At 38.8% G+C, this 26,248-nt stretch overlaps 1 protein-coding gene across 3 annotated transcripts in view; it reads right to left on the reverse strand.

Annotated features, from left to right (window-relative positions):
• Positions 1–26,248, reverse strand: part of rad54l2 (RAD54 like 2) — a 40,455-nt gene that overhangs the window by 6,337 nt on the left and 7,870 nt on the right. For all 3 annotated transcript variants that reach the window (XM_061932590.2, XM_061932588.2, XM_061932589.2), the window contains exons 7-18: positions 26,039–26,221; positions 17,862–17,995; positions 17,589–17,785; positions 17,181–17,523; positions 16,939–17,116; positions 16,645–16,857; positions 16,447–16,565; positions 14,312–14,430; positions 12,907–13,006; positions 12,609–12,814; positions 12,330–12,505; positions 9,245–9,441 (exon numbers count right to left, since the gene is read on the reverse strand). In XM_061932590.2, the coding sequence (XP_061788574.2) occupies positions 9,245–9,441; positions 12,330–12,505; positions 12,609–12,814; positions 12,907–13,006; positions 14,312–14,430; positions 16,447–16,565; positions 16,645–16,857; positions 16,939–17,116; positions 17,181–17,523; positions 17,589–17,785; positions 17,862–17,995; positions 26,039–26,221 (2,165 nt within the window). The remainder of the gene's footprint in view (positions 1–9,244; positions 9,442–12,329; positions 12,506–12,608; positions 12,815–12,906; positions 13,007–14,311; positions 14,431–16,446; positions 16,566–16,644; positions 16,858–16,938; positions 17,117–17,180; positions 17,524–17,588; positions 17,786–17,861; positions 17,996–26,038; positions 26,222–26,248) is intronic.

The following is a 26,248-nucleotide window of genomic DNA, read 5'->3' on the forward strand; positions in this document are numbered from 1 at the left end:
ATATGTTACGTTAACATACCAGGCACATTCTCAGTTGGTTATTTATGCGTCATATAACATACACTTATTCAGCCTGTTGTTCACTATTCTTTATTTATTTTAAATTGCCTTTCAAATGTCTATTCTTGGTGTTGGATTTTATCAAATAAATTTCCCACAAAAATGCGATTTACACTCGAGTGCTACGTATATATGTTTTTTTCCTTCTTTATTATGCATTTTCGGCCGGAGCGACATATACTCCGGAGCGACTTATAATCCGAAAAATACGGTAGTATCTTATTCAAAATAAAGGTTTTAGTTTTGCACTTCATTGTATTACTATTTAATGATTATTGGTATATTTATTGTTTTTTTGGAGTTTATTTATTTGAATGCGATTTGCAATGCTACATTTTTATTTGGAGAATAATTTTTTTTCAAGTCAGAAGTTTTAAGATTGCACTTTATTGATCTCAATGTTGGAGATTATTATTTATTGGCATGCAATGTACAATGCTACAATTTTCTTAACAAAATTATTTTTATCTAAGACAGAAGTATTGTCACCCAGAGGAAGCTCTAACTTAGTTCTTTGAAAATATTGCCTAAAAAGTACAATTTCTATCTGGTCCAAAAATAACATTATACAAATTAGAACTTTGTTAAGAGTAAGATGCAGTGTATGCAGCATCATTTAAATCTACTTGTTTTTGATCAATCGATATTTTTGGGAAAAAATCTGAGATTTAATCTTTAGGCCATATCGCACAGGCCTAATGATTTGGTTTGATCTTTTCGCCAAATACCAAAGACAAAGTAATAAACATTTCAGTCCAACAACTGCACAGAGATGGGCAAAGCCAAAACATACAGTATGTATTAAGTTAGCTGGAGACTGTTCACACATCACATAATACCGATATTCCGTTGTACATCTTAGCTAGCCGGACTTTGGTATAATAGCTACGATGTATTAGCTTGCTTTGAATAAAGCTGTGTCTAGCAGAAATAGAAGACTTTCATAAGTCTACCACTAAAAATATCTGTCCAGCTCTCTTCAAATAGGGTCACTCTTAAGTCACCCTCCCACAGTGGTTTGACTGAATTCAGCGATTCAGGGTGTAAATGAAACATTTTAGTGTATATACATGTAATTGATCCTTTTAAAGTTGGAAGTGGTGTCAAAAAAGCATCTCAAACTGTGTCAGTCGATTACTTTGGAAACCTGGGAAAAGTATTATGAACAAAACTGCGGATTTGTAGATATCCAAAAAAGTGTTGATTAGGGAGTAAAAATGTATCACAGAGTTGCTGGAGAGAGACAAAAATGTTGTCAATGTATACATCTTTAATGATGTTGATCCCCAGACTTCACCATCTTAAAAAGGCACTATCGACAAGACAGGGAGGGAAAGTATGGTTAGCAGTGATGGGTGCAAGACTAGAAATAATCTGTAAACCAAGAAATAATCTGTAAACCAAAATAGCGCTTAAACTGAACGAAAATTCTGAATGAGGTTTTTACTATTGGATTTTTCGTAAAAACCGAAGTATAGAAGAGTGCAGGGTTCTAATTTAACCACGGCAAGTGCCGCGACCGCTCTTGTCACTTGCCGTAATGCTCTAAAAAATTGACCAGCATCAACGGCGAGTGTATGCCGTGACCACCCTTTACTTTTTACTTGTTAATGGACTAAGGATGTAACGATAAACGGTATAATGATAAGCTGCGGTAAAATTCCAGACTAACGTAGTAATAACGTTAACAAGTCATTTATTAATGCATTTTAGGCAACACTGCTCACTTCCTGAATACTGAAGCGCTGACTTTACAGACTTTGCTTTAAAAATGTTCCCTCCGAGCTAACGGAGAGCCGATCGCTTTGTTTCACTTCATTTCACTCGCTTCTACTTCCGTGGAGTATCGGTGTGCGATTAAGAGCGCAATGCTGTTTTAGGACAAAAATATTTGATGTTGCAGTTTCATTTTGAACATGCAGCTGGCATCCTTCCGTCAGCTGCTGTGACAGAGTTACCATGCAGCAGACGATGTGTCGGGAACGTTGCCACAACTTGTTTATAAACTTTAGTTTATATCTATAGTTTGTTTACTGGGATGCTCACTCATCCTTTATTCAACTGCTAACGTTGTTAGTGTTCCAATAACATAAATACTAGCTCAAATGTTTTGTCATCTCATTGAATTGAACGCCGACTGAGTTGTCAGTGAGGCACAAAGATTGTGTGTTCGATGTATCACTCCACTTTATTTTTGTTGGCCAAACTGTTGCACTGAAGTACAAACCCCGTTTCCATATGAGTTGGGAAATTGTGTTAGATGTAAATATAAACGGAATACAATGATTTGCAAATCATTTTCAACCCATATTCAGTTGAATATGCTACAAAGACAACATATTTGATGTTCAAACTGATAAACTTTTTTTTTTTTGCAAATAATCATTAACTTTAGAATTTGATGCCAGCAACACGTGACAAAGAAGTTGGGAAAGGTGGCAATAAATGCTGATAAAGTTGAGGAATGCTCATCAAACACTTATTTGGAACATCCCACAGGTGAACAGGCAAATTGGGAACAGGTGGGTGCCATGATTGGGTATAAAAGTAGATTCCATGTAATGCTCAGTCATTCACAAACAAGGATGGGGCGAAGGTCACCACTTTGTCAACAAATGCGTGAGCAAATTGTTGAACAATTTAAGAAAAACCTTTCTCAACCAGCTATTGCAAGGAATTTAGGGATTTCACCATCTACGGTCCGTAAAACCATCAAAGGGTTCAGAGAATCTGGAGAAATCACTGCACGTAAGCAGCTAAGCCCGTGACCTTCGATCCCTCAGGCTGTACTGCATCAACAAGCGACATCAGTGTGTAAAGGATATCACCACATGGGCTCAGGAACACTTCAGAAACCCACTGTCAGTAACTACAGTTGGTCGCTACATCTGTAAGTGCAAGTTAAAACTCTCCTATGCAAGGCGAAAACCGTTTATCAACAACACCCAGAAACGCCGTCGGCTTCGCTGGGCCTGAGCTCATCGAAGATGGACTGATACAAAGTGGAAAAGTGTTCTGTGGTCTGACGAGTCCACATTTCAAATTGTTTTTGGAAACTGTGGACGTTGTGTCCTCCGGACCAAAGAGGAAAAGAACCATCCGGATTGTTATAGGCGCAAAGTTGAAAAGCCAGCATCTGTGATGGTATGGGGGTGTATTAGTGCCCAAGACATGGGTAACTTACACATCTGTGAAGGCGCCATTAACCCTGAAAGGTACATACAGGTTTTGGAGCAACATATGTTGCCATCCAAGCAACGTTACCATGGACGCCCCTGCTTATTTCAGCAAGACAATGCCAAGCCACGTGTTACATCAACGTGGCTTCATAGTAAAAGAGTGCGGGTACTAGACTGCCTGCCTTTAGTCCAGACCTGTCTCCCATTGAAAATGTGTGGCGCATTATGAAGCCTAAAATACCACAACGGAGACCCCCGGACTGTTGAACAACTTAAGCTGTACATCAAGCAAGAATGAGAAAGAATTCCACCTGAGAACCTTAAAAAATGTGTCTCCTCAGTTCCCAAACGTTTACTGAGTGTTGTTAAAAGGAAAGGCCATGTAACACAGTGGTGAACATGCCCTTTCCCAACTACTTTGGCACGTGTTGCAGCCATGAAAGTTAATTATTATTTGCAAAAAAAAAAAAGTTTATGAGTTTGAACATCAAATATCTTGTCTTTGTAGTGCATTCAATTGAATATGGGTTGAAAAGGATTTGCAAATTATTGTATTCCGTTTATATTTACATCTAACACAATTTCCCAACTCATATGGAAACGGGTTTTGTAGAAGGTTGTTGGAGAAGAACAAAGCTTGTTTATTAGACTTTATCTTCATTAGCCAAACTGCTTTGTGTTTTATATTGATATCAAAAAGTAAACACCATGTTTTTTACATTACTTGTGTATTTTTTCATTCCACAAAGTAATTACTTTAATAACCATTCATGTGACATAGCATTTTGTTTGTTTTATGGTGTATAATTAATACCTACATGACAAATTTCTGTCAAACGTTCAATGGATCTGTCCAGATACAGCATGTACATGTACACACATTAGTACATGTAAATGTATATACATAACTTAAAAAATACCTCTCTCTATGAAAATTTAAAAATAGAGATAAAGGCATCATGTAAGAAAAATCTGACACGCTGCTACTATTAATGAACAAAAACACAAATGTTTGTCTTTAAATACATAGGTAATGTTTATCAAGAGTATTTTCGTTAGATTTTACAAATTACATGATGGCGTCACGTTCACACCCCAACATTGTTTTACCTAACATTATGAATAATCATGATCAATAATCCTGATTTCAATATTGTTAAAAAAATTATCTTATTTATTATTTTGCCCATAATCGTGCAGTCCTATATGCAAGACTAAACCTCATATACGAACACTATTTTTATCTATATGGACAAAAAGTGCAGTCGCATCTTATGTCAAAAGGGTGCCATCTTGCGTAATTTTCATATTTATTTTTATTTATTTATAGTATTATTTCTGTTTCTGCCATATTACTTTGTTCATAATGCTTGTGTTGCTTTCATATGCACATTTAACTTTCTACTTGAGGTACATACATACATTTTGAATGTGTTGGCAACACTAAATTGTCCCTAGTGTGTGAATGTGAGTGTGAATGTTGTCTGTCTATCTGTGTTGGCCCTGCGATGAGTTGGAGACTTGTCCAGGGTGTACCCTGCCTTCCGCCCGATTGTAGCTGTGATAGGCTCCAGCACCCCCCGCGACCCCGAAAGGGATAAGCGGTAGAAAATGGATGGATGGGATGGGTGTCAAAGGTTAACTGACAACGGGGACAGTCGAGTTGTTCCGAGATTTCCCGATAGCTACAATAGTTGCATCAGGGTCTGGAAGGACATCAGGTGTTCGGTGAATTTAGGTCAGGCAACTGTCAAAGTGCGGATATATATATATATATATACATATACATATATATATATATATATATATATACATATACATATATATATATATATATATATATATATATATACCGGTATATATATATACATATATATATATATTTATGTATATATATATATATATACATACACATATAATATATATATATATTTATGTATATATATACATACACACACATATATATATATATATATATATATATATATATATATATTCATATATATATATATACATACATACACATATATATATACATATACATACATACATATATACATATACATACATAGATATATACATATATACATATATATATATATATATATATACATATACATACATAGATATATACATATATACATATATATATATATATATATATAATGTGCTTGCATGCTTTGGAGCCCCTGCCTCGAAAGAAAATAATGTTTGCCTTGGTGCCCTTCCAACTTGCCTTGGTGCCCTAAAATATGAGCCCTCCTTTAGGGCAACTCTTGCCTTGACCTTAAAAAGGTAAAATGTGGGGCCTGAGAGAGGATGGTAGAGTGAAGCAGAGCCCTAAGAGGTACTGGTTTGGTTTAGTTGAGTTAACCTCCATAACCAGACATAACGGAGGGGCATCAAATGCTTCATATGTCAGCCAATACTTAATAATTCTAATGTTGGTGGACCAGTCGTAAAACTTAGGTTTGGTAGTGCTAATAAGCCTCCCGACGATTTGGGTGTCTGTAATTATTGTTTTAAATATTTTATATATAATTTTTTTATATATATAATTTTCGAAAGAAGGGAGAAAAAGTGGTTGGGACGATTGGGAACTGAGGAAACTAATTGTTGAAGCTTTGAAAGTGGAATTCTTTCCCATTCTTGTTTTATGTAGAGCTTCAGTCGTTCAACAGTCCGGGGTCTCCGCTGTCGTATTTTACACTTCATAATGCGCCACACATTTTCGATGGGAGACAGGTCTGGACTGCAGGCGGGCCAGGAAAGTACCCGCACTCTTTTTTTACGAAGCCACGCTGTTGTAACACGTGCTGAATGTGGCTTGGCATTGTCTTGCTGAAATAAGCAGGGGCGTCCATGAAAAAGATGGCGCTTAGATGGCAGCATATGTTGTTCCAAAACCTGTATGTACCTTTCAGCATTAATGGTGCCTTCACAGATGTGTAAGTTACCCATGCCTTGGGCACTAATGCATCCCCATACCATCACAGATGTTGGCTTTTGAACTTTGCGTCGATAACAGTCTGGATGGTTCGCTTCCCCACGATGTCGAATATTTCCAAAAACAATTTGAAATGTGGCCTTGTCAGACCACAGAACTTTTCCACTTTGCATGAGTCCATCTTAGATGATCTCGGGCCCAGAGAAGCCGGCGGCGTTTATGGATGTTGTTGATAAATGGCTTTCGCTTTGCATAGTAGAGCTTTAACTTGCACTTACAGATGTAGCGACCAACTGTATTTAGTGACAGTGGTTTTCTGAAGTGTTCCTGAGCCCATGTGGTGATATCCTTTAGAGATTGATGTCGGTTTTTGATACAGTGCTGTCTGAGGGATCGAAGGTCATGGTCATTCAATGTTGGTTTCTGGCCATGCCGTTTACGTGGAGTGATTTCTCCAGATTCTCTGAACCTTTTCATGATATTATGGACCGTAGATGTTGAAATCCCTAAATTTCTTGCAATTGCACTTTGAGAAACGTTGTTTTTAAACTGTTTGACTATTTGCTTGTGGACAAAGGGGTGTACCTCGCCCCATCCTTTCTTGTGAAAGACTGAGCATTTTTTGGGAAGCTGTTTTTATACCCAATCATGGCACCCACCTGTTCCCAATTAGCCTGTACACCTGTGGGATGTTCCAAATAAGTGTTTGGTGAGCATTCCTCAACTTTATCAGTATGTATTACCACCTTTCCCAACTTCTTTGTCACGTGTTGCTGGCATCAAATTCTAAAGTTAATGATTATTTGCAAAAAAGTTTGAACATCAATATGTTGTCTTTGTAGTATATTCAACTGAATATGGGTTTAAAATGATTTGCAAATCATTGTATTCCGTTTATATTTACATCCAACACAATTTCCCAACTCATATGAAAACAGGGTTTGTAGAAAGAGGCCATCAGCATAGAAAGAAACCTTCACCTGCACATTGTGTCAACATATGCCCGTAATAAGCAGGTTGGTACAAAGTGCTATTGACAGAGGCTCAATTGCAAGAGTAAAAACCAATGGGCTCATGGGGCAACCCTGCCATGTGGAACGGTAAAGGCAAAAATATTCGGATTGAATATTCTTTGTTCTGACCGAGGCCTCAGGAAATGAATATCGGAGCTTATCAATTAAATAAAACTACCGTATTGCCAAAGCCGAATCTTCACAGGACATAAAACAGATAATTCCACTCCACTCGGTCAAATGCCTTTTCAGCATCCATAGATATCACTGCCTCTTCAGTGTTAAGAGCAGGAACATCATACAATATATTGAAAATATGTCGAAGATCAGACAGCCCTTTGAGACATTTGTGATTAAGGGATACATAAGTAAATTTTGATTAGATTGAAGGAGTGCCTATTCCATATATCAATTACGAAAAAAGGACACAAGTTACAAAAGCTCCTCTTGGTTGCTGACGTACGACTTAAACGTACAGTGTTGGTCTAAAATAGTACGGTATTTTAAATTGTTTTATTTTATTTACAAAAATCACACTGTTAATCAATCTAATAAAAGATCAAATAATAGAGCAACCCCAACTCGAACCCAGTCTCTGCTTAACAATACAGAGGATAGAAAATTTACAAAGCAATTGAGGAAGCCATACAAATACAATACTAAAATATGACGCTAAAAACAGGAAAACCAAAAATGTATAAAAGCAACAGTATCAATAATAAAAGTAATGTCAAGAATAGTTGTTTAATATTTTTAATACAAGATATATTCTTAAAAAAAAAAAATAATAATAATAAAATGAAAATAATAACAATAATAAAAAAAAAAAAAAATAATAATAATATATATATTTACTTTTTTAAATACATTTTTGAAAATTATGAATCGATTTAGAATCGGAAAAAATTTAAATCACGGTTTCGATGTGAATCAATTTTTTTTAGCACGCCTAGTTCCTACTATGGCATTGGTGACAAACCAGAATTATGCATTTTGCTGCCTTTTTTTGCGATAGTTGCGGCCTTGAATGTCTGACTTTGTGGCAGCTTTTACAGAGAGACATGGCAAAAGGTGCCATGTTTTGAGTTTTGTTTTTTTCAAACGCGTTGAATGAACTTGATTAAAGGGATTTGTTATCAATGTTTTACCTCTACTATCTAGTTTTAACCTCAAAAACACAAAGATTTCAACAAAAATTGGAAAACAAATATTGTATTGATGTTTTAATCCTTTTAAAACATCAACTCAAACAGTAATTTTGCCAAATTACTGTTTGAGTTCATTATAACTAACAATAGTTATAATTCATTATAATTATAAAAATAAACACCACCAAAAAGCTTCCTTATTGTCCACTGCCTGCTCTGTCGTCTACAAGTTGGAGACATTCTCCGTATATGTTTTACACTTGAAAAGTGTTTGTCTATATGAAGAATTCATTTATATTCCAACACACTTACTGCCACGCTTTGAAAGCATTTGTAAATTGTTAAGAGCGTTTTTGTTGATAAATGAGAGACGATGAGAGATTATCATCAAACTTCAATTTCTCTAACATATAATGCTGCCTGCCTCTTTGCTAAATCAGCATTGCAAATAAAAATATGTTCTTGTTTTACCCTGAATAAATAAAGTTTAAATAAATATATGGCTATGTAAACTAGGAAGTTAATGTCTATATACTACATGAACCAGAAGCTGTGGAGGAAAGGGAAGTAGCTCTAAGCTACTCAGTAAGATGACAATTGTGCCGTTCGACTATCCGATAAGTAGTTGATATATTGTAACACACTGCTGCGCCTGCTTCAGCTACACAAGAACCAATAATAAGTTTTGATTAAACTGCTGATGTGTGCGTTTGAGGACCGCTCAGAGACAAATTTGATTGGTGAAAATGGCGGGGAAGTTGCAGGCTCTGGACAAAGCTGCACAGGCGCGCATAATTTGGGTGATTTGGCGCTATTGCGACACAGCAAATTCCTGCAGGGTCTGATTATGGTATACAGCTTACATAAACATAATTCCAAGTGTGATGTGAAACTCACCAGCCACGTTGGTTGAACGCCGCTATGTTAGCAAGCGTGTGGTTGCTGGTTGGATAATAAGTGGCATACGAGGGACGCGAGTACGGCACGGAGGCTCGTTTCTCGTCTTCGTAGCTCTTTTTGGCTGCTCTCTTCTCCGCTTTGGTCAGTTTGGTCTCCTTCCGGTCCGCTAAAAGGGACTCGTGGTGAAACGGGTGCTATTGGGACACAATGAACAAAAAGTTGAGGATTTTATTGAAAGCAAATGGTGTCGACCCAAAATATCGTATTTTTTTTCCAAATATCTACAACAAAGAGGATGTTAATTGGAAGCAGGGGGTATAAACTACAGGAAAGATGAAATTAAAGTAATTATATACACACAAGTCATTTTTTCACCTATATTATTGGTGAGGACTGCATGAGAAATTAAAAAGTAAAAGGTAGCTCTAATGGTCATTTTTGAACAATATTTTGTTCAACACAACTGTGACAGAACCAATGTTGTACTAGCTGCTTAGTCAGCAATTATATTTTATTATAAACAACAGAACAACAAGTGTTACACTTGTGACCATATGTGAGAGTAGGAACGTTAATGGAACAGTAAATCGACAGACATTTATCTGTGAAAATATGGAGAAGCAGATGGAAGGACATACCATAGAAGTATATATATATGTATATATATATATATATATATATATATATATATATATATATATATATATACATCCTGAAAATATGCAAACAAAACTGTGTTTAGATAATTGATACTTCAAACTTGCATAAATAAATCTTAAGGAATCTAACATAACTTGGCTTCTGAGAGCTTCAAAATGTAATGAATAAAATGCTAAAGTTGTTGATAAACAAGCAATTATTTTAATAATTAAATATGGTCATTTTTAAATGAATTATTATGATCATTTAAAATTAATTATTTCAAATGTGTTTATTTTAACGTACAATTCTATGGCTGGATGTAATAAGGAGTCAGAAAAAATACAAATAAAAATACAATTAATTTTGATGTTTTTAGCAAAATATAGTAAAAATTTATTTAGTTGTTTTTTTGTAAAATTAATAAATATATTTATTTTTAGGTAAGATAAACATAATAATACAATTTATCTCTAGTCTGGATGATTTAGTTCTTGTCACCATGTTGTCCTCCCGTCTCTTCACCAAGGATGGCTCCATGAGCTGGGCAAACGCCTGAAGATGCCCTACGTCAACAACACGGTCGGCGGCCCGTCGGTGCGCGGCTCGTACATCGCCGCCCTCTACTTCACCCTCAGCAGCCTGACCAGCGTCAGCTTTGGCAACGTGTGCGCCAACACGGACGACAAGAAGATTTTCTCCATCTGCACTATGCTCATCGGCGGTATGCCGGACGCCTCTTATGGAATAACGTGATTGGGCAGGCACGCTGTTTATATAGTGGGAAAGCGGACGTGAAAAAAGGCTGTCCTCACTCAGGTCCGCATGGAGCTGGAGGGGGCGTGGCCTCCAGCTCCGGCTGAAAATCGGGAGATTTTCGGGAGAATATTTGTCCCGGGAGGTTTTCGGGAGAGGCGCTGAATTTCGGGAGTCTCTCGGAAAATTCGGGAGGGTTGGCAAGTATGTGTAAAATATTGTATTGCTTTTAAAGTACCAGTACAAAACAAGTTGCTTGTTTAATGAAGCTATTATCATATATGTGTGATTTATGACCAAAAGATTTCCAAAGTTTGAAAATAGTTATATATGATCAAAATAGTATCAATCTCACGGAGATTCCCGAGTCATTATGAGAGATAATTCATTGCGACACGAGCATCCGCAGCGTTGCTATGTCCTAAACATACAAACTAACAATAACAAACCAGAATGAAACCAACAGTGTAATATTTCCACTCTCGCTAGGATGCCGACCGACGGGACGCTCACGTAATTCCGTTTAGATAAAGATTCAATCGCAATCCTCACGAAGGGTTAAAAAAAAAAAAAAAATTCCTTCAGAAAGCGTCTTGTGGGGTCTATTTCGCCATCTCAGAGGATGTCAAAGTCGACCAGCATGTCGTACTATGGCCACATTTGTTTACTACCAGGTGAGAGCTGCATGAATCATAATCTAGAATGTTTGAGACAAGGCAAAAAAGCAGGCGTCGTCTCAGTGTGTCAACCATAGGAGCGTAAACTAGCATTAGCTCACTGCTATCAATGCGCCGCCAAAATTGTCCGTCTGCATTGGCGCTAAAAATAACTCATTCATATTTGGTTAATATTTAGGTCACGACATGTAAATGGTATATTGTTGGCAGTTTCTGGTTGTTTTTAGGCTATTTATTTACAATTTAGAATGCATAAAAAGATAAGCATATGTGTTCTTGTCTTATATAAGGATTGTGAATGATAAACACCACATCTCTTTCCAATTTTTGCGTACTTCCAGTATGACTGATCTGATAACATTGTCAGAGTGCAAAAGAGTTACTACTGTGATGTCAATCTCCGAAAATAGCCGAAGGTATTCGGAGCTTAATATTCAAAATGGCTGACTAAATTTGTGGCATTTTGTGATGTTTTTTATATATATATATATATATATATATATATATATATATATATATATATATATATATATATATATATATATATATATACATACATACATACATACATACATATATATATATATATATATATATATATATATATATATAAATACATACATACATACATATATATATACACACACATATATACACATACACACACACATACATACATATGTATACATAGATAGATATACCGGCCCCCAGACACAGTTTTTTCTGTAAATTTGGCCCCCCTTTGCAAAATAAACACAAATAAGCATACAAAGTCAACTTGTTTTTCCACTCTACTGGTACTTTAAACAATATTTCTTATTTAAAAGTTTGTTTTTCTTTTTGAAAGGCATGTTAAATTGTGCTGTTTTGGGGGCAGGGCAAAGCACTGATTACATTTATTTCAATTCATTTTAATGTTATTTGAGAGTTTTTTAGTTACAAGCTGCGTCATAGAACCAATTAAAGCTGTCAAGTTGAGGTACTACTGTACGATAATCATAGCATTGTACCTTGGTGATGAGGTGTGGATAAAGCTGACACACTCCATATATGGCTCCCTCAAAGTCCGCCAAAGCCCTTAGGTCAATCTTGTTTGACTGAGGTTCTTCCTCCACGAAGTGCAACAGTGACTCCACTTCCTTACGAGTGAAGTTCAGTGCCGGGTTGAGGTCATCCACCACGCGGTCTGTAACCATGACAATGTGTTATATCTAATAAGAGTTATCGAGTCAATCTAAATTGTTATCTGCAGGAAGTAATTCTGCTCCTCTTTAGCAGCAACTTCTTACCAGACATGCTCTGTTTGGAGACCTGTCGATCATAGATCTTCTTCTCTAGGGTGAAGTCACAAACCAGGCGGTAAATGTAGCAAGGTTTTTTCTGACCATAGCGGTACACCCTGCACACCGCCTGGGCGTCGTGACACGGGTTCCAGGAGGCATCAAACACAACAACGCGATTGGCCCCTATGAGATTCACTCCCAAGCAGCCCGCTCTGGTAGAAGGACAAAAGTAGATTTATTTAGGTAACGAGATTATGTTCCTGTCAGTAGAATAAAATGTTGCAAGAAAAACTCTGACACACACCTGGTAGAAAGCAGGAAGAGCAATGCTTTGCTGTTCTCTCGGTCATTGAACTGATTGATTAGCCGCTCTCTTTCTGACGCAGATGTACTCCCATCCAGTCCTACAAGCAAAACATGTCTTTTTAACATGGAAGCAGCAGCTAATCCTGCCAATCATTAAGATTAACCGATAATGAAGCTTTACAGATAGCAGAACGCTCCATTAGGAACATACTGTACCTAATTAAACAAGATACTAGACTACAATTAGCTATGACATGTTTAACTTTGCTCAGTTTTGATTGATACTGTATGAATTATTGTGTTTGTAGTTTTTAGTATTGTACAACTTTAGTACAGCAAGTAGAAGTGTCCTGATCCGACATTGATATCGTTCCGATACCAGCAAAAGAACAAGTATCGGATTATCCATCTAAATTCTCAAGCAGTCCTGCAGCGCGTTTACTTGTGCAAAGCTGGACAGCCAGTTAACATCTACCGGTAAATGTCCTCCAATAAGGACAGAAGGTTGGTGGTCCTTTCTTGTATTTTAGTCAGTTGATGTCTAAAAAGTAAATGTAGGAGCTAACAGCCACACAACAGTTACGCACACAAGATAGACATACGTGGTCAGTGTCCCTCAAAAAGCAATAGTTGAAATGTGTCAATATAAACAAGTATCAAGTAATTATAGTTGCATATTACTTACACATACAAAGTCTCCAAGGCAGAAAAGTGTGGTACAAAATATCCAGTAGCAAAAGTGTCTGCATCAAAGCTAAACTAAATTAACTGTTGCAAAAAAAATTGCCACTCCACTTCAACTTAAATACAGCATAAGTCCATTCCAGACGGTTAATAATGAATAGGTTAGTGTTTTTCATACCTACCATTGTTCTCTCTTTGACTAATTTCATTTGATCAAACATTTTCTAACATTCCACATCACATAATAATGAAAGTATGTATGATTCTTGCTCAAGTTTATTGGATCAATATCGGTATAGGCCAGTAATCAAGGTTTCAAGATTGTTATCGTATCGGAAGTAAAGTGAGTCACAGTAAGTTGTATTGGGACACCCCTAATAGTAAGACCTGTTTTGAAGATTTTACACTTCTTTTGCACCTAAAAAAACAACAATATTAGTGTGAGGGTGTAGTGCTACACCACTGTAACTTCAATAATAAAAATATTGTTTAATTATAAATGCATGATCGCAAAAGGCCACAATGTACCCCACTGGACATATGTTGCTTGTTTTTCGAGCGTTCTATAATGCAAATGGATGCAATCACAAGCAGTCACATTAAAAAGTTGGTAAATTACAGGTAATTCCAGGTTTTGGGCCCATGCTGACATCTCAAGGACCGCTGTGAATATAACTTTCTGCAAAGTCGCCTGTCTAGACGGAGAGCTTCAAACTTACGATAGTAATTGAGGTTGCGAACCCAGCTGGGGTTCTGAGAGTCAGCGGCGGCGACGTCTGATGGAATGGGTCTCTTTGATAAGAAGTCCTCAATAACTGTCAGTGTGGACAAGCTTTGACTGGCAATGCAAAAAGAGATAATTAGAAATGTGAGTGAGCTGTACAACCAAACTAGGAGCATCTTATATAATATAATATCAAACCTGCCAACTTTGAAGAAATGTTACAATATAGTACTTATCTCCGCCTCCCCTGCCTAATGGCAACTTTGATATTTAATCTGTTTTTTACTTTGTAAAAAAGACAAAATCATTTTTAGTAATTAGTGACGTTACATCAACTCTGTGAACAATGATGAATGTTGTTGACTATCGAGCTTTTTAGCTTTCTTTGTTGCGAGCCAACAATGGCAATAAAAACAGTGAGGGAGTGTTATTGCACCTGGAACTAACCCATGCGTTACAACAGTCATTGTGGAATTAATATGCAATACTCCCGCCACCCCACAGGGGCCAACAGTGTGTGTCACAATGAAGCATCAGTGAGGTGAGTCGAAGAAGACTACTCATTCAATACAAAAACAGCACAACCCTCATAAAAAATAAAAATATATTGCATATCGAAAAAACTGTGCATAAAGATATTTAGTTTGTTTTGTATTAAAATTGCTGACTTTGTGATGTCTTTTGTATTCGTGGTCGTGTTGTTATTTGTCTGACTATAACTAAGCGATCTAAGCTCATTTAATACTACCGGTACATGTCGTGCTAAATTTGACCAGTAGAGGGCAATAATGCTTAGTTTAGTTACGTTTAGTTGTGTTGATACATTGTGTGCAATGTTTGCTGTGGATGTTGTTTAATTTCTATATTTGTAAACATCTGTAGTTTATTGTTTGAATGTATTAACACTAAACCTTCTATTTTATTTCTTGTAAAATACACAATGGACGTTATACTTTTGTAAGCAATTTTATGCTTATATTTTCAGTCTTAATAAAGCCTAAATGAAGGAAGAAGTGTAAAGAAATTAAACTGAAAGGAAAAGGATTCAAAATAGGGAACATGGAGCTTCTGTTTCTTCATGCTGTTAACTATCTGTCTAGCTGCACATGCTGGAAACGTAGTGAGGGCAGAATAATGAATATATTGACTGTGCAGTGTGAAAGCCGACGTGTAACTTTGCAATTAAGTCAACGTGGTCTCAAGGGAATATAACCACATTTCAATATTCGGCCCCTGAGCCCTTGTACTCTTGAAACGGCGGCCCTCTTCATTATGTAGTTAAATAGCCCTGCGGTATGGCATACGCTGGCGTCTCGACACAGAAGCATAATCCAGGTTTCGGAACTAAACTCAGCAAAATGCAAAATGCAAAAAGATCTCATCCATCCATCCATCCATCCATCCGTACATGTTAGCAGGTCTGTATTTGAAATACTTGTGCACTAAGAAAATTAGAGGTCCTGTGTAATAAACCAGTATATTTCTACAATTAGCAGCCTAAGATATATATTCTACACTCATACTTTATCACATCACGCTTCATAGTATGCAGCTTCACTCAATCGCAGATTGTTATTTTAAAAATTACAAATCATAATTTATGTAGTTTTGGCGTAAATTAAGCATTTTTTAAGCATTAGAATGTCTAAATTACCAACAAATATTAAGACTACAGTAGGATTGGCCAGTAAATGAGACCAAACCAATTAGAGCATGCTGTTGGGTATCGTGGCCACTGATTGTTTCAGCCTTGGAGAGCATTACTATATTGGAATAAAGGAGTGTAAAGGTGACTATGTGGGTGTAATTTTTTGTCTAGAAAGCTCTCATACTGTTAAAAAATGTTATTAGAAGGTCGTAAATAGATTTTTTTTGTAATTCTCTAACTATGAAAATATTAGATTTATGATTACCGGTAGTAATTCCTACTTTGGGAATTCATTTAGCATGGTCAGGTCCTGAACCAACAAACAGTGATAAACAAAGAATTAGTGTATATCAGTTTGAGATAAGAATTTTAGCTGAATTTTGTTTGCCTCTCATTGTACAGATTATGCTTTCTGACCTACAACAAAAACATGAATGAGTATCTTCTATGTATTGCTTGGATGTGGATTTGTGCTTGCTTACCTGAAGACCAACATTTTGTCTCCTCTTCTGACGCTCTCGTCTATCAAATGAAAGAGCAGCACCATTTTGGCAGAGTTCTCAAGAACTCCTACCCGGTAGTTTGACATGATTTCCTTTGCCTATGACAAAAGAAGACAAGTGAAGTATTGAGCCTAAAAATAATTTTGTAAGTGGTTGGTTATGAAGGTAATGTCCTACCCATTCATACGTGACGACTTGATTGCTTCGATCTTGGGAAGGGTTGAGCAGGGGCGGAATGTTATTAGTTTTGCTGTTGCCAGAGTCTGACCCTTTGCCTTTAAGGCAGCGAGTGTTACTCGCCGAGGTGATGTCGTCCAGGTCCAGGTCCTGCTCATTGGCCTGGTTCTCTTTCTGTAAAGCCTCGTAAAGTACATCTGGGTGATTCCAGATCTGACATGCAGATGAAGGAAAATCAGTTTGTATTCAACAAAAGGCACACAAAACAAGAGAAACAGAAACAAAAAGTCCTACCTTGCAACATACGCAGAAGGCCTTCAGAGGGTTGAGCCCAAGCCAACCATTGTTTCCTGCCTCTCTGAAGCGATTCATAAACTCGGTGTAAAGCGCTTTCTGTGTTGGGGAAAGCCGCACCATTATCACACGCTCTGTCTTGGCAGGAAGCTGATCTTGCAGAACATCATGGCCACGTCTGTAAGGCAGAAAACATGTGAGTCGCTGCCATCAAAAGTATAAGGTCTGCCAATCCAGCCCACCTCTGGACAAAGCCTTCCAGCAGACTGTGCAGCACATGGCTACGGTAACGCATCAGGCGGACATCTAGGGGTGTGCTGTCCATACACTGCCCGTTCAGAATGGGCCGCTCAAACATGTTGCTGAACTCCTGGCGCGTGCCTAAAAAGTCTGGCCTGACGAAATCCACCATGCACCAGTATTCAGTGAGGTTGTTCTGCAAGGGGTAACCTGTCAGTACCACTCTACGCCTAGAGCGGATGTTCTTCAGAGCCTGTGATGTGCTGGCGTTATAGTTCTTAATGCGATGACCCTCGTCACAGATCACAACGTCTGGACCAGGTCGCACAATGGATTTTTCGATACCTAACAATAAAAACAAATTAATATACATTTGAAGTCATTATTATTGAAACATTCTGATAAATTGCCTTTCATCAGTTCTTGCTGCCTGTCTTCCTCGTCCAGGTCAATGATTACAGGCCCCAGAGACTTCTTTGATTTTCTCTTCTTGCCCGCAACAAAACTCTTCTTCATGGACAGGAGGCGGTACATCTCATACCCCATCAGCAACACGCCTCCATTTTGGCTCCAGTCCTCCACCACCTTGGCCCGGGCCATTGTGGTTCTGCACGACACACCATTAGAGTGATCAGCAGCTAACACGTCACATTTAATCATGGACAATTTGGCATTTTGCATACTTATGCTCGTCGTTCAGGATCTGAACTTTGAATGTACGTCCTGTTAGCAATGCCGGGTCGGTGTCTGGGGAGAGTGCCTCTTGTGGTGGGAGCCACAAGTTGAACTCTGCCAGCCAGTTCTGAAGTGTGTTCACCTGGTACCAAAATGAGATGAAGAAAACCAATCAGAGAGCTTGGAACACCATCAATGTTTCATAAAGGTGGGAAAACGTGTATTACGTGTGCATGCCCTAAGGCAGTGTTTTTCAACTAGTGTGCCGTGAGATACAGTCTGGTGTGCCGTGGGAGATGATCTAATTTCACCTATTTGGGTTGAAAATATTTTTTGCAAACCAGTAATTATAATCCGCAAATAATGTGCCGTTGTTGAGTGTCTGTGCTGTCTGGAGATCGGCGGACTTACCACGTAATACTCTTCCATATCAGTAGGTGGCAGCAGTTAGCTAATTGCTTTGTAGATGTCGGAAACAACGGGAGGCAGTGTTCAGGTAAATAGGTGTCTAACGCTTAAACCAAAAATAAACAAAAGGTGAGTGCCGCTAAGAAAAGGCATTAAAGCTTAGGTGTAGAGCTCCACTAAAGGACATTGGAGTGTTACTTTCAAAGGCAAAATTAAAGTATTGCTAGAAACATAATTTTATTTGGGACTTTATTGTATTATATGTATAGTACATGTTCCAAAAAGAAAAAAGCATAAAACACCACCAGAATAAGAGATATTACAAGTCAAAGTGATGAAGCTTAGTGTTACGCTCATGACTTGGTGGAACTAAACATTACCCTATAAGATGAAGGCAATTGCATTTTATTGATATTTGAATTGTATTCAATGTTTATAAATGAATATTTGAATATACTAAATGTAAAAAAGGGAATAAATATTCAAAATAAGATTATTGAATGAAATCTAGTTTGGTTACGCCATCATGAGCGCAACACAAGGTTGTAAAAGTTTCATAAATAAGATGTCAGATGATTTATCAAAATATAAAAGAAATATACCTGAACAGAAAGCTCATGATGGTTACACCAAAATGTAACGCTATGAATCGGCAAACTTTTCCAAGTTTTTGGGGCATTTTTATGCAATTTCCAAGCATCTCCTTTTTATTATCGTTGATTTTAAATGGTCAAACTAATGCTTATTATATATGCATGCCCTAATAAACAAAAAAAAAGTCATATTTATTTTGATTGTTACATTTTGAAGTACATTTGTGCAGGTGTGTGCAAATGTACCCATTACCAGAGCTGTACACTTAGGGAAGGCTGTGTAGAACAAAACTAAAACTGAACTGGCTAGAAAGTAAACAAAAACAGAATGCTGGACAACAGCAAAAACTTACTGTGGAGCAAAGACGGCGTCCACAAAGTACATCCGAACATGACTTGGCAATCAACAATCTTCCCACAAAGAAGGATAAAAACAACTGAAATATTCTTGATTGCTTAAAACAAAGCAGGTGTGGGGAATAACGGTCAAGGAAGACATGAAACTGCTACAGGAAAATACCAACAAAAGACAAAAAGCCACCAAAATAGGAGCGCAAGACAAGAAGTAAAACACTACACACAGGAAAACAGCAAAAAACTCAAAATAAGTCATGGCATGATATGACAGGTGGTGACAGTACACCTACTTTAAGACAAGAGCTATATTGATGCATGCTTGGTTATGGTTTAAAGTCATATCCAACAATTGCGTCAATGACTTTTTATTGTCAATATCGGCTGCTGAGTTTCATTTTTTATGTACCGGTATTCTGTTGGTGGTGTGCCTCCGCATTTTTTCAATGAAAAAAATGTGCCTTGGCTCAAAAAAGGTTGAAAAACCCTGGCCTAAGGAACCCATTAATATAATGTTGGTAAAGATTAATTTAGAAATTGCCCTGAGTGCGATAAATTGGTCTGAGCACCTCATATATGTGACTGGGTGGACGACAACAATTGAAACATCTTTATGTCAGTGATTCAAAAACTAACATTTTTATTACAAACATTGAACAGAAACTGAAGAAAATAATCCACCTACCCAGGCTGAATAGTACAATATGATCACTGAAGAAACAGCGGGATCATGCACTTAAGATAGCTTTCAAGACGAAATTAACACACAATAGACATATGTTCACTTCTCTAAGGAATAAAGTGACTAGAGATATTACAACAGCAAATTAAAACCTTTTTATTGATGTCATAATCAATGCCAGATGCATTGCTAAGGTGATTTGGACAAACAAAGAAACTAACACAAAATGACATAAAGAAGAACAATAGAGAGTTGTAAATAAATGGAAATCTAACTCATGATTCGAATGAGATTGCTATAGCCCTGAACATATTCTTTATTGACTCTAAAAAATTTGGCCACAAACTCCTGTCCACAAATCCAACTTTTAATGACTCTGAATACCGCGACTCCTTTTTTTAATATGAAGGAACTTTCTTAGTTAGGTGTAAATAGACCTATCTGTGGGCTTAAGAACTCAAAAGCCAAAAACGCATATTATGGGCACAATGTTTCTCAAAACTCAAACAATCGCTCATTGCTCCAATCGCCAGTATTGTTAGCAAATCTATAAATTAAGGTAAATTTCCAATCATTGAAAGCTAAAGTTATTACTCCAATCTTCAAATCATGAGACCCTGCAACAATCAATAACTAAAGACCGATAAGCATTACCCCTGCAGTTTCCAAAGTTGCTGAAAAACTGGTAGTAGAACAGTTCATAAAAAATGTGAATAATAGTACATACAACTTAAACCCAATGCCGCTTGGCTTCAGAAAAAAACATTCTGAGACGGCAATTTGTTTCTTTGTGGATAGCGACGGTGTTAGGCCCTGTGGGTAGAGTGTCCGCCCTGAGATCGGTAGGTTGTGAGTTCAAACCCCGGCCGAATCATACCAAAGACTATAAAAATGGGACCCATTACCTCCCTGATTGGCACTCAGCATCAAAGGTTGGAATTGGGGACTAAATCATCAAAATGATTCCAGAGCGCGGCCACCACTGCTGCTCACTGCTCCCCTCACCTCCCAGGGGGTGGAACAAGAGAATGGGTCAAATGCAGAGAGTAATTTCACCACACCTAGTGTGTGTGTGTGATTATCAGTGGTACTTTAACTGTATAGGAGCTGTGCTGAGCTGTCTTATTTTAATTTGTCGGTAGATAGGAAAAATAGCATTGATAAAATTATATATTGTGCAGAGGAAACCGTGTGTTAGACTACACAATACTACATCTGAAACTTCTGACAATACCCTTGGTGTATGACAAACTTCGGTTTTGGGAAGATTATTGTTTGTCTGTACTTTAATGATCTGCCAAATAGCTGTCTGTCCAACGTAACTCTTCAGATGTATGGTGCAATCTTCTAAGTGCATGCAAAAACTAAATGCCAAGCTGCACATGATCTATCAGAAGCTATGTTCCAAGTGTCACACTGTTTGAACCTTTCTCATCTGCATCTTAGGCCCCGTTTACACTGCACACCAAATCTGATTTTTTTTCCCCCTCAAGTGACACAGATCTCATTTTTTTTGCCAGTCCAAACGCTCCAAAATGCTTCAAATATGATCTTTTGGCATGAGATTCAGGCCACATCAGGATGTAGTCCTGAATCGGATCTTTTCAAATGTGACTGCAGACTAAACGCAATGCGACCTGAATGTGATTTTTTCGTCAGTTTTAGACTGAGACAAACTTTATTGATACATATGGGAAATTGGTCCACACAGTAGCTCAGTTACAAAGGATGGAAATGGAAAGAATGGAAAGGATAACGCAGGTATACAGTAGACTAAAAATTAGGTGTTTGGACGAGGTACATCACTCCAGTCGAAATGGATATTTGATAACAACATCCTTTCAGTGCATCACTTTTCAATAGTGCGCAAATAATACGCTTTTGATTGATTGATTGATTGAGACTTGTATTAGTAGATTGCACAGTACATATTCCGTACAATTGACCACTAAATGGTAACACCCAAATAAGTTTTTCGACTTATTTAAGTCGGGGTCCACTTAAATCAATTCATGGTAAAGAAGAAAAGATCTGGTGATCTCAGAAGTGGTCAAGATGGAAGAGGAGAGCTACATGATCAAGGCTGTGGGCCAACAGCAGCAAGGGAGATGGACCAATTGGGAGGCCGTTGTCAACAGAGTTGTTACGTGGGCAGACATGTGGAAGATGCCCCAGGCGAGGCTAAGTTTTCTCATCAGGGCCACGTACGATACCCTCCCCAGTCCCGGGAACTTGCATGTGTGGTATGGGGCAGAGGTGACCTGCCAGCTCTGTGACTCCCAGAACCCAAGCTTGCATCACATTCTTTCTGGCTGCAAGGTAGCTTTGTCGCAGGGCCGGTATGGATGGCGGCACGACCGCGTCCTGCGGAAGCTAGCTGAAATCCTGGAGGCACGCAGAGTGGAAGCAAATGGGGCCAGTCCAGGAACAGCTCAGCGGTTGATTAAGTTTGTCAAGCAAGGTGGCCAGCCTCAGAGCAGCAGCAAGAGCATCCAGTCCCTCCTGTCAGCTGGCGGAGAATGGAACATGAAGGCTGATCTAGATCGTCAGTTGAAGTTCCCTCAAGAGATCACAACAACCTTGTTACGCCCAGACATTGTCCTGTGGTCCACCTCTACTAAAACTGTCATCATGGTAGAATTAACGGTACCATTGGAAGAGGGAATGGAGGCTGCCTTTGAAAGAAAGAGGGACAAATACTTAGAGCTGGCAAGTGAGTGTGCACAAGCAGGATGGAGGCCCTTCACCTATCCAGTAGAAGTTGGCTGTAGAGGCTACAATGGAGCGTCCACCCAGCGGCTCCTAAAGTCCCTCGGGATTAAAGGCTCCAATCTAAAGAAGGCCCTCAAAGCCCTGGCAGAGGAGGCAGAACAAGGGAGCTTCTGGTTGTGGCTCAGAAGAAACGATAAGGCGTGGGGAAAGCAAGGTGCGTAGACAGGGGGCAGTAGGGAGACTTCCCTGCTGCCATGTTATGGTATGCGGTCAGGCCTACACTTGACTCAGGGAGATGGACGTCCCTGCCATGCATAGTCCCTTGGGACTCATTCCATATACACAACAGCAATAATACCGGGGTTAGAATGTGGGTACAGTATGGATCCTTCAGCTGGCTGCAGGGGGCGGAAGGGAGACGTCCCTGTCGCTGCTCCACCACCCAGAGATGTTCCGGGATTAAAGGAGCGAAACATCCGTGAAAGGTGGCTCCCGGCTGATGACCCTGCAGCCAGTACCACATGGCACTGTCGGAGGTGCGTCAGGCAGTAATGCCCTGCAAGTGTTAACTTGTGCTTACATCTATGTAATATATGAATATACATTTTGATTTCTAAGAAATAGCGATTGTTGAAAAAAAAGGAATTGACGCTGTGGAGCATTTGTTTACAAGTAATTTGAGAAATAAAGCTCCCGTAGAACCACGCTGATATCCGTGTTTCCTCTACTTAACATCCATAAAAAATTACAACCCTCCCAAATATATTATACTATATACATGAAATCAAATGAGTTTATTTCGGTCAGATAATCAACCATTTTGTGTGATCAATTTAATAGCACAGATTATACATATTTACAATACACACACAAAAAGAGAAAGAATGACCGAAAAAGGAATAAGCTGAAGCCAAGACATCCATTCATACACTAGACTACTTTCGTGTAAAAAAACCAACCTAATTTTTAAGGTTTTGCAACTTTTATTTTATTTTGTAGTAGTAGTGACTTCCTCACAGTCAACTTCCTTTGTTTTCACTTATCGAAGTGCACATGCAAGTGACGTCGAGGCCACATTGAAGCCAAATTGGGGCCTGGAGTCTGATAAAAATCCCATTTTACTTGCAGTGTAAACAGTCAGCTGGAAAAAATCAGATCTCAAAAAAGTCTGTGTTGAGCCACTTTGTCCTGCAGTGTAAACATAGTCTTAATGTGTCAAAAACGGTTTTTTCTAAGAAGGCCAAAGCTGACATAACTCCTGATGTGTATGTAAATAAGATAGTGCTTGAAGTTGTACAGGAGTTTAATGATCTAGGAATTATCATTGATTCACAGCTATTTTTTTAAACAAGTAAAAAAAACAATAGAATACATTACACCCTGTCGAATTTTAAATACATTCTAAATAACTAAACTCTTGACTCTAAAAAACGTTATCTAAATCCAATAGTCATGCTACATATTACATACTGTATAACAACTTGGGCATCAGCCTGCAAGTCCACAATAAAGCTTGTCAGTAACTACAGTTTGTCACTACGTCCATAAGTGCAAGTTAAGACTACTATGAAAAGCGAAAGCCATTTATCAACAACACCCAGAAGCGCCGCCAGCTTCGCTGGGCCCGAGCTCATCTAAAATGGACTGATGCAAAGTGGAAAAATGTTCTGTGGCCTGGCGAGTCCACATTTCAAATTGTTTTTGGAAACTGTGGACGTCGTGTCTTCCGGAACAAAGAGGAAAAGAACCATCCAGATTGTTCTAGGCGCAAAGTTCAAAAGCCAGCATCTGTGATGGTATGGGGGTGTATTAGTGCCCAAGGCATGGGTAACTCACACATCTGTGAAGGCACCATTGATGCTGAAAGGTACATACAGGCTTTGGAGCAACATGTGTTGCCATCCAAGCCATTTTATCATGGACGCCCCTGCTTATTTCAGCAAGACAATGCCAAGACGGCGTGGCGCAGTGGAAGAATGGCCGTGCGCGACCCGAGGGTCCCTGGTTCAATCCCCACCTAGTACCAACCTCGTCATGTCCGTTGTGTCCTGAGCAAGACACTTCACCCTTGCTCCTGATGGGTGCTGGTTAGCGCCTTGCATGGCAGCTCCCTCCATCAGTGTGTGAATGTGTGTGTGAATGGGTAAATGTGGAAGTAGTGTCAAAGCGCTTTGAGTACCTTGAAGGTAGAAAAGCGCTATACAAGTACAACCCATTTAAGACACGTGTTACAACAGCGTGGCTTCATAGTAGCAGAGTGCGGGTACTAGACTGGCCTGCCTGTAGTCCAGACCGGTCTCCCATTGAAAATGTGTGGCGCATTATGAAGCGTCAAATACCACAACGGAGACCCTGGACTGTTAAACAACTTAAGCTGTACATCAAGCAAGAATCGCTGTATCAGTCCGTTGTGGTGAAGAAGGAGCTGAGCCGGAAGGCAAAGCTCTCAATTTACCGGTCGATCTACGGTCCCATCCTCACCTATGGTCATGAGCTTTGGGTTATGACCGAAAGGACAAGATCACGGGTACAAGCGGCCGAAATGAGTTTCCTCCGCAGGGTGGCGGGGCTCTCCCTTAGAGATAGGGTGAGAAGCTCTGCCATCCGGGAGGAGCTCAAAGTAAAGTCGCTGCTCCTCCACATCAAGAGGAGCCAGATGAGGTGGTTCGGGCATCTGATCAGGATGCCACCCGAACGCCTCCCTAGGGAGGTGTTTAGGGCACGTCCGACCGGTAGGAGGCCACGGGGAAGACCCAAGACACGTTGGGAAGACTATGTCTCCCGGCTGGCCTGGGAACGCCTCGGGATCCCCCGGGAGGAGCTGGACGAAGTGGCTTGGGAGAGGGAAGTCTGGGCTTCCCTGCTTAGGCTGCTGCCCCCGCGACCCGACCTCGGATAAACGGAAGAAGATGGATGGATGGATGGATCAAGCAAGAATGGGAAAGAATTCCACCTGAAAAGCTTCAAAAATTGGTCTTCTCAGTTCCCAAAGGTTTACTGAGTGTTGTTAAAAGGAAAGGCCATGTAACACAGTGGTAAAAATGCCCCTGTGACAACCTTTTTGCAATGTGTTGCTGCCATTAAATTCTAAGTTAATGAGTTAATGCAAATAAAATTAAGTTTCTCAGTTCGAACATTAAATATCTTGTCTTTGCAGTCTCTTCAATTGAATACAAGTTGAACATGATTAGCAAATCATTGTATTATGTTTTTGTTTACGAATTACAAAACGTGCGAACTTCACTTGTTTTAGGTTTTGTAAATAAGTTACTGGGTATCAGTCTTGAGAAAAAGAAAGTTATCTGTAAAAGTTTGAAAAAATAAAACAAATAAGCACACAACCAAATATGACGTTGGTAAAGGTAATGAATGCATGCAGACATGTCCCAACAATGTGTGATCATTTGTACGCAAATAACAAATAGAAATTACTCACAGGAACAATTGCTAGGACAGTGTGAGCTTCAGTATTCCTCAGCAGGATGTCAATGAAGGAAATGACCTGCAGCGTCTTGCCGAGTCCCATGCTGTGAGCGAGTATGCAACCGAAACCACTGCTGCTCTTGTAGCGCTCAAGGGACTCGATCAAGTTGTCGTACAGAAACCGGATCCCACCAACCTGGGAAAACGTGAAGTTTAACAGGTG

The sequence above is a fragment of the Nerophis lumbriciformis genome, linkage group LG38, assembly GCF_033978685.3.
Source record: "Nerophis lumbriciformis linkage group LG38, RoL_Nlum_v2.1, whole genome shotgun sequence".
Lineage (NCBI taxonomy): Eukaryota > Metazoa > Chordata > Actinopteri > Syngnathiformes > Syngnathidae > Nerophis > Nerophis lumbriciformis.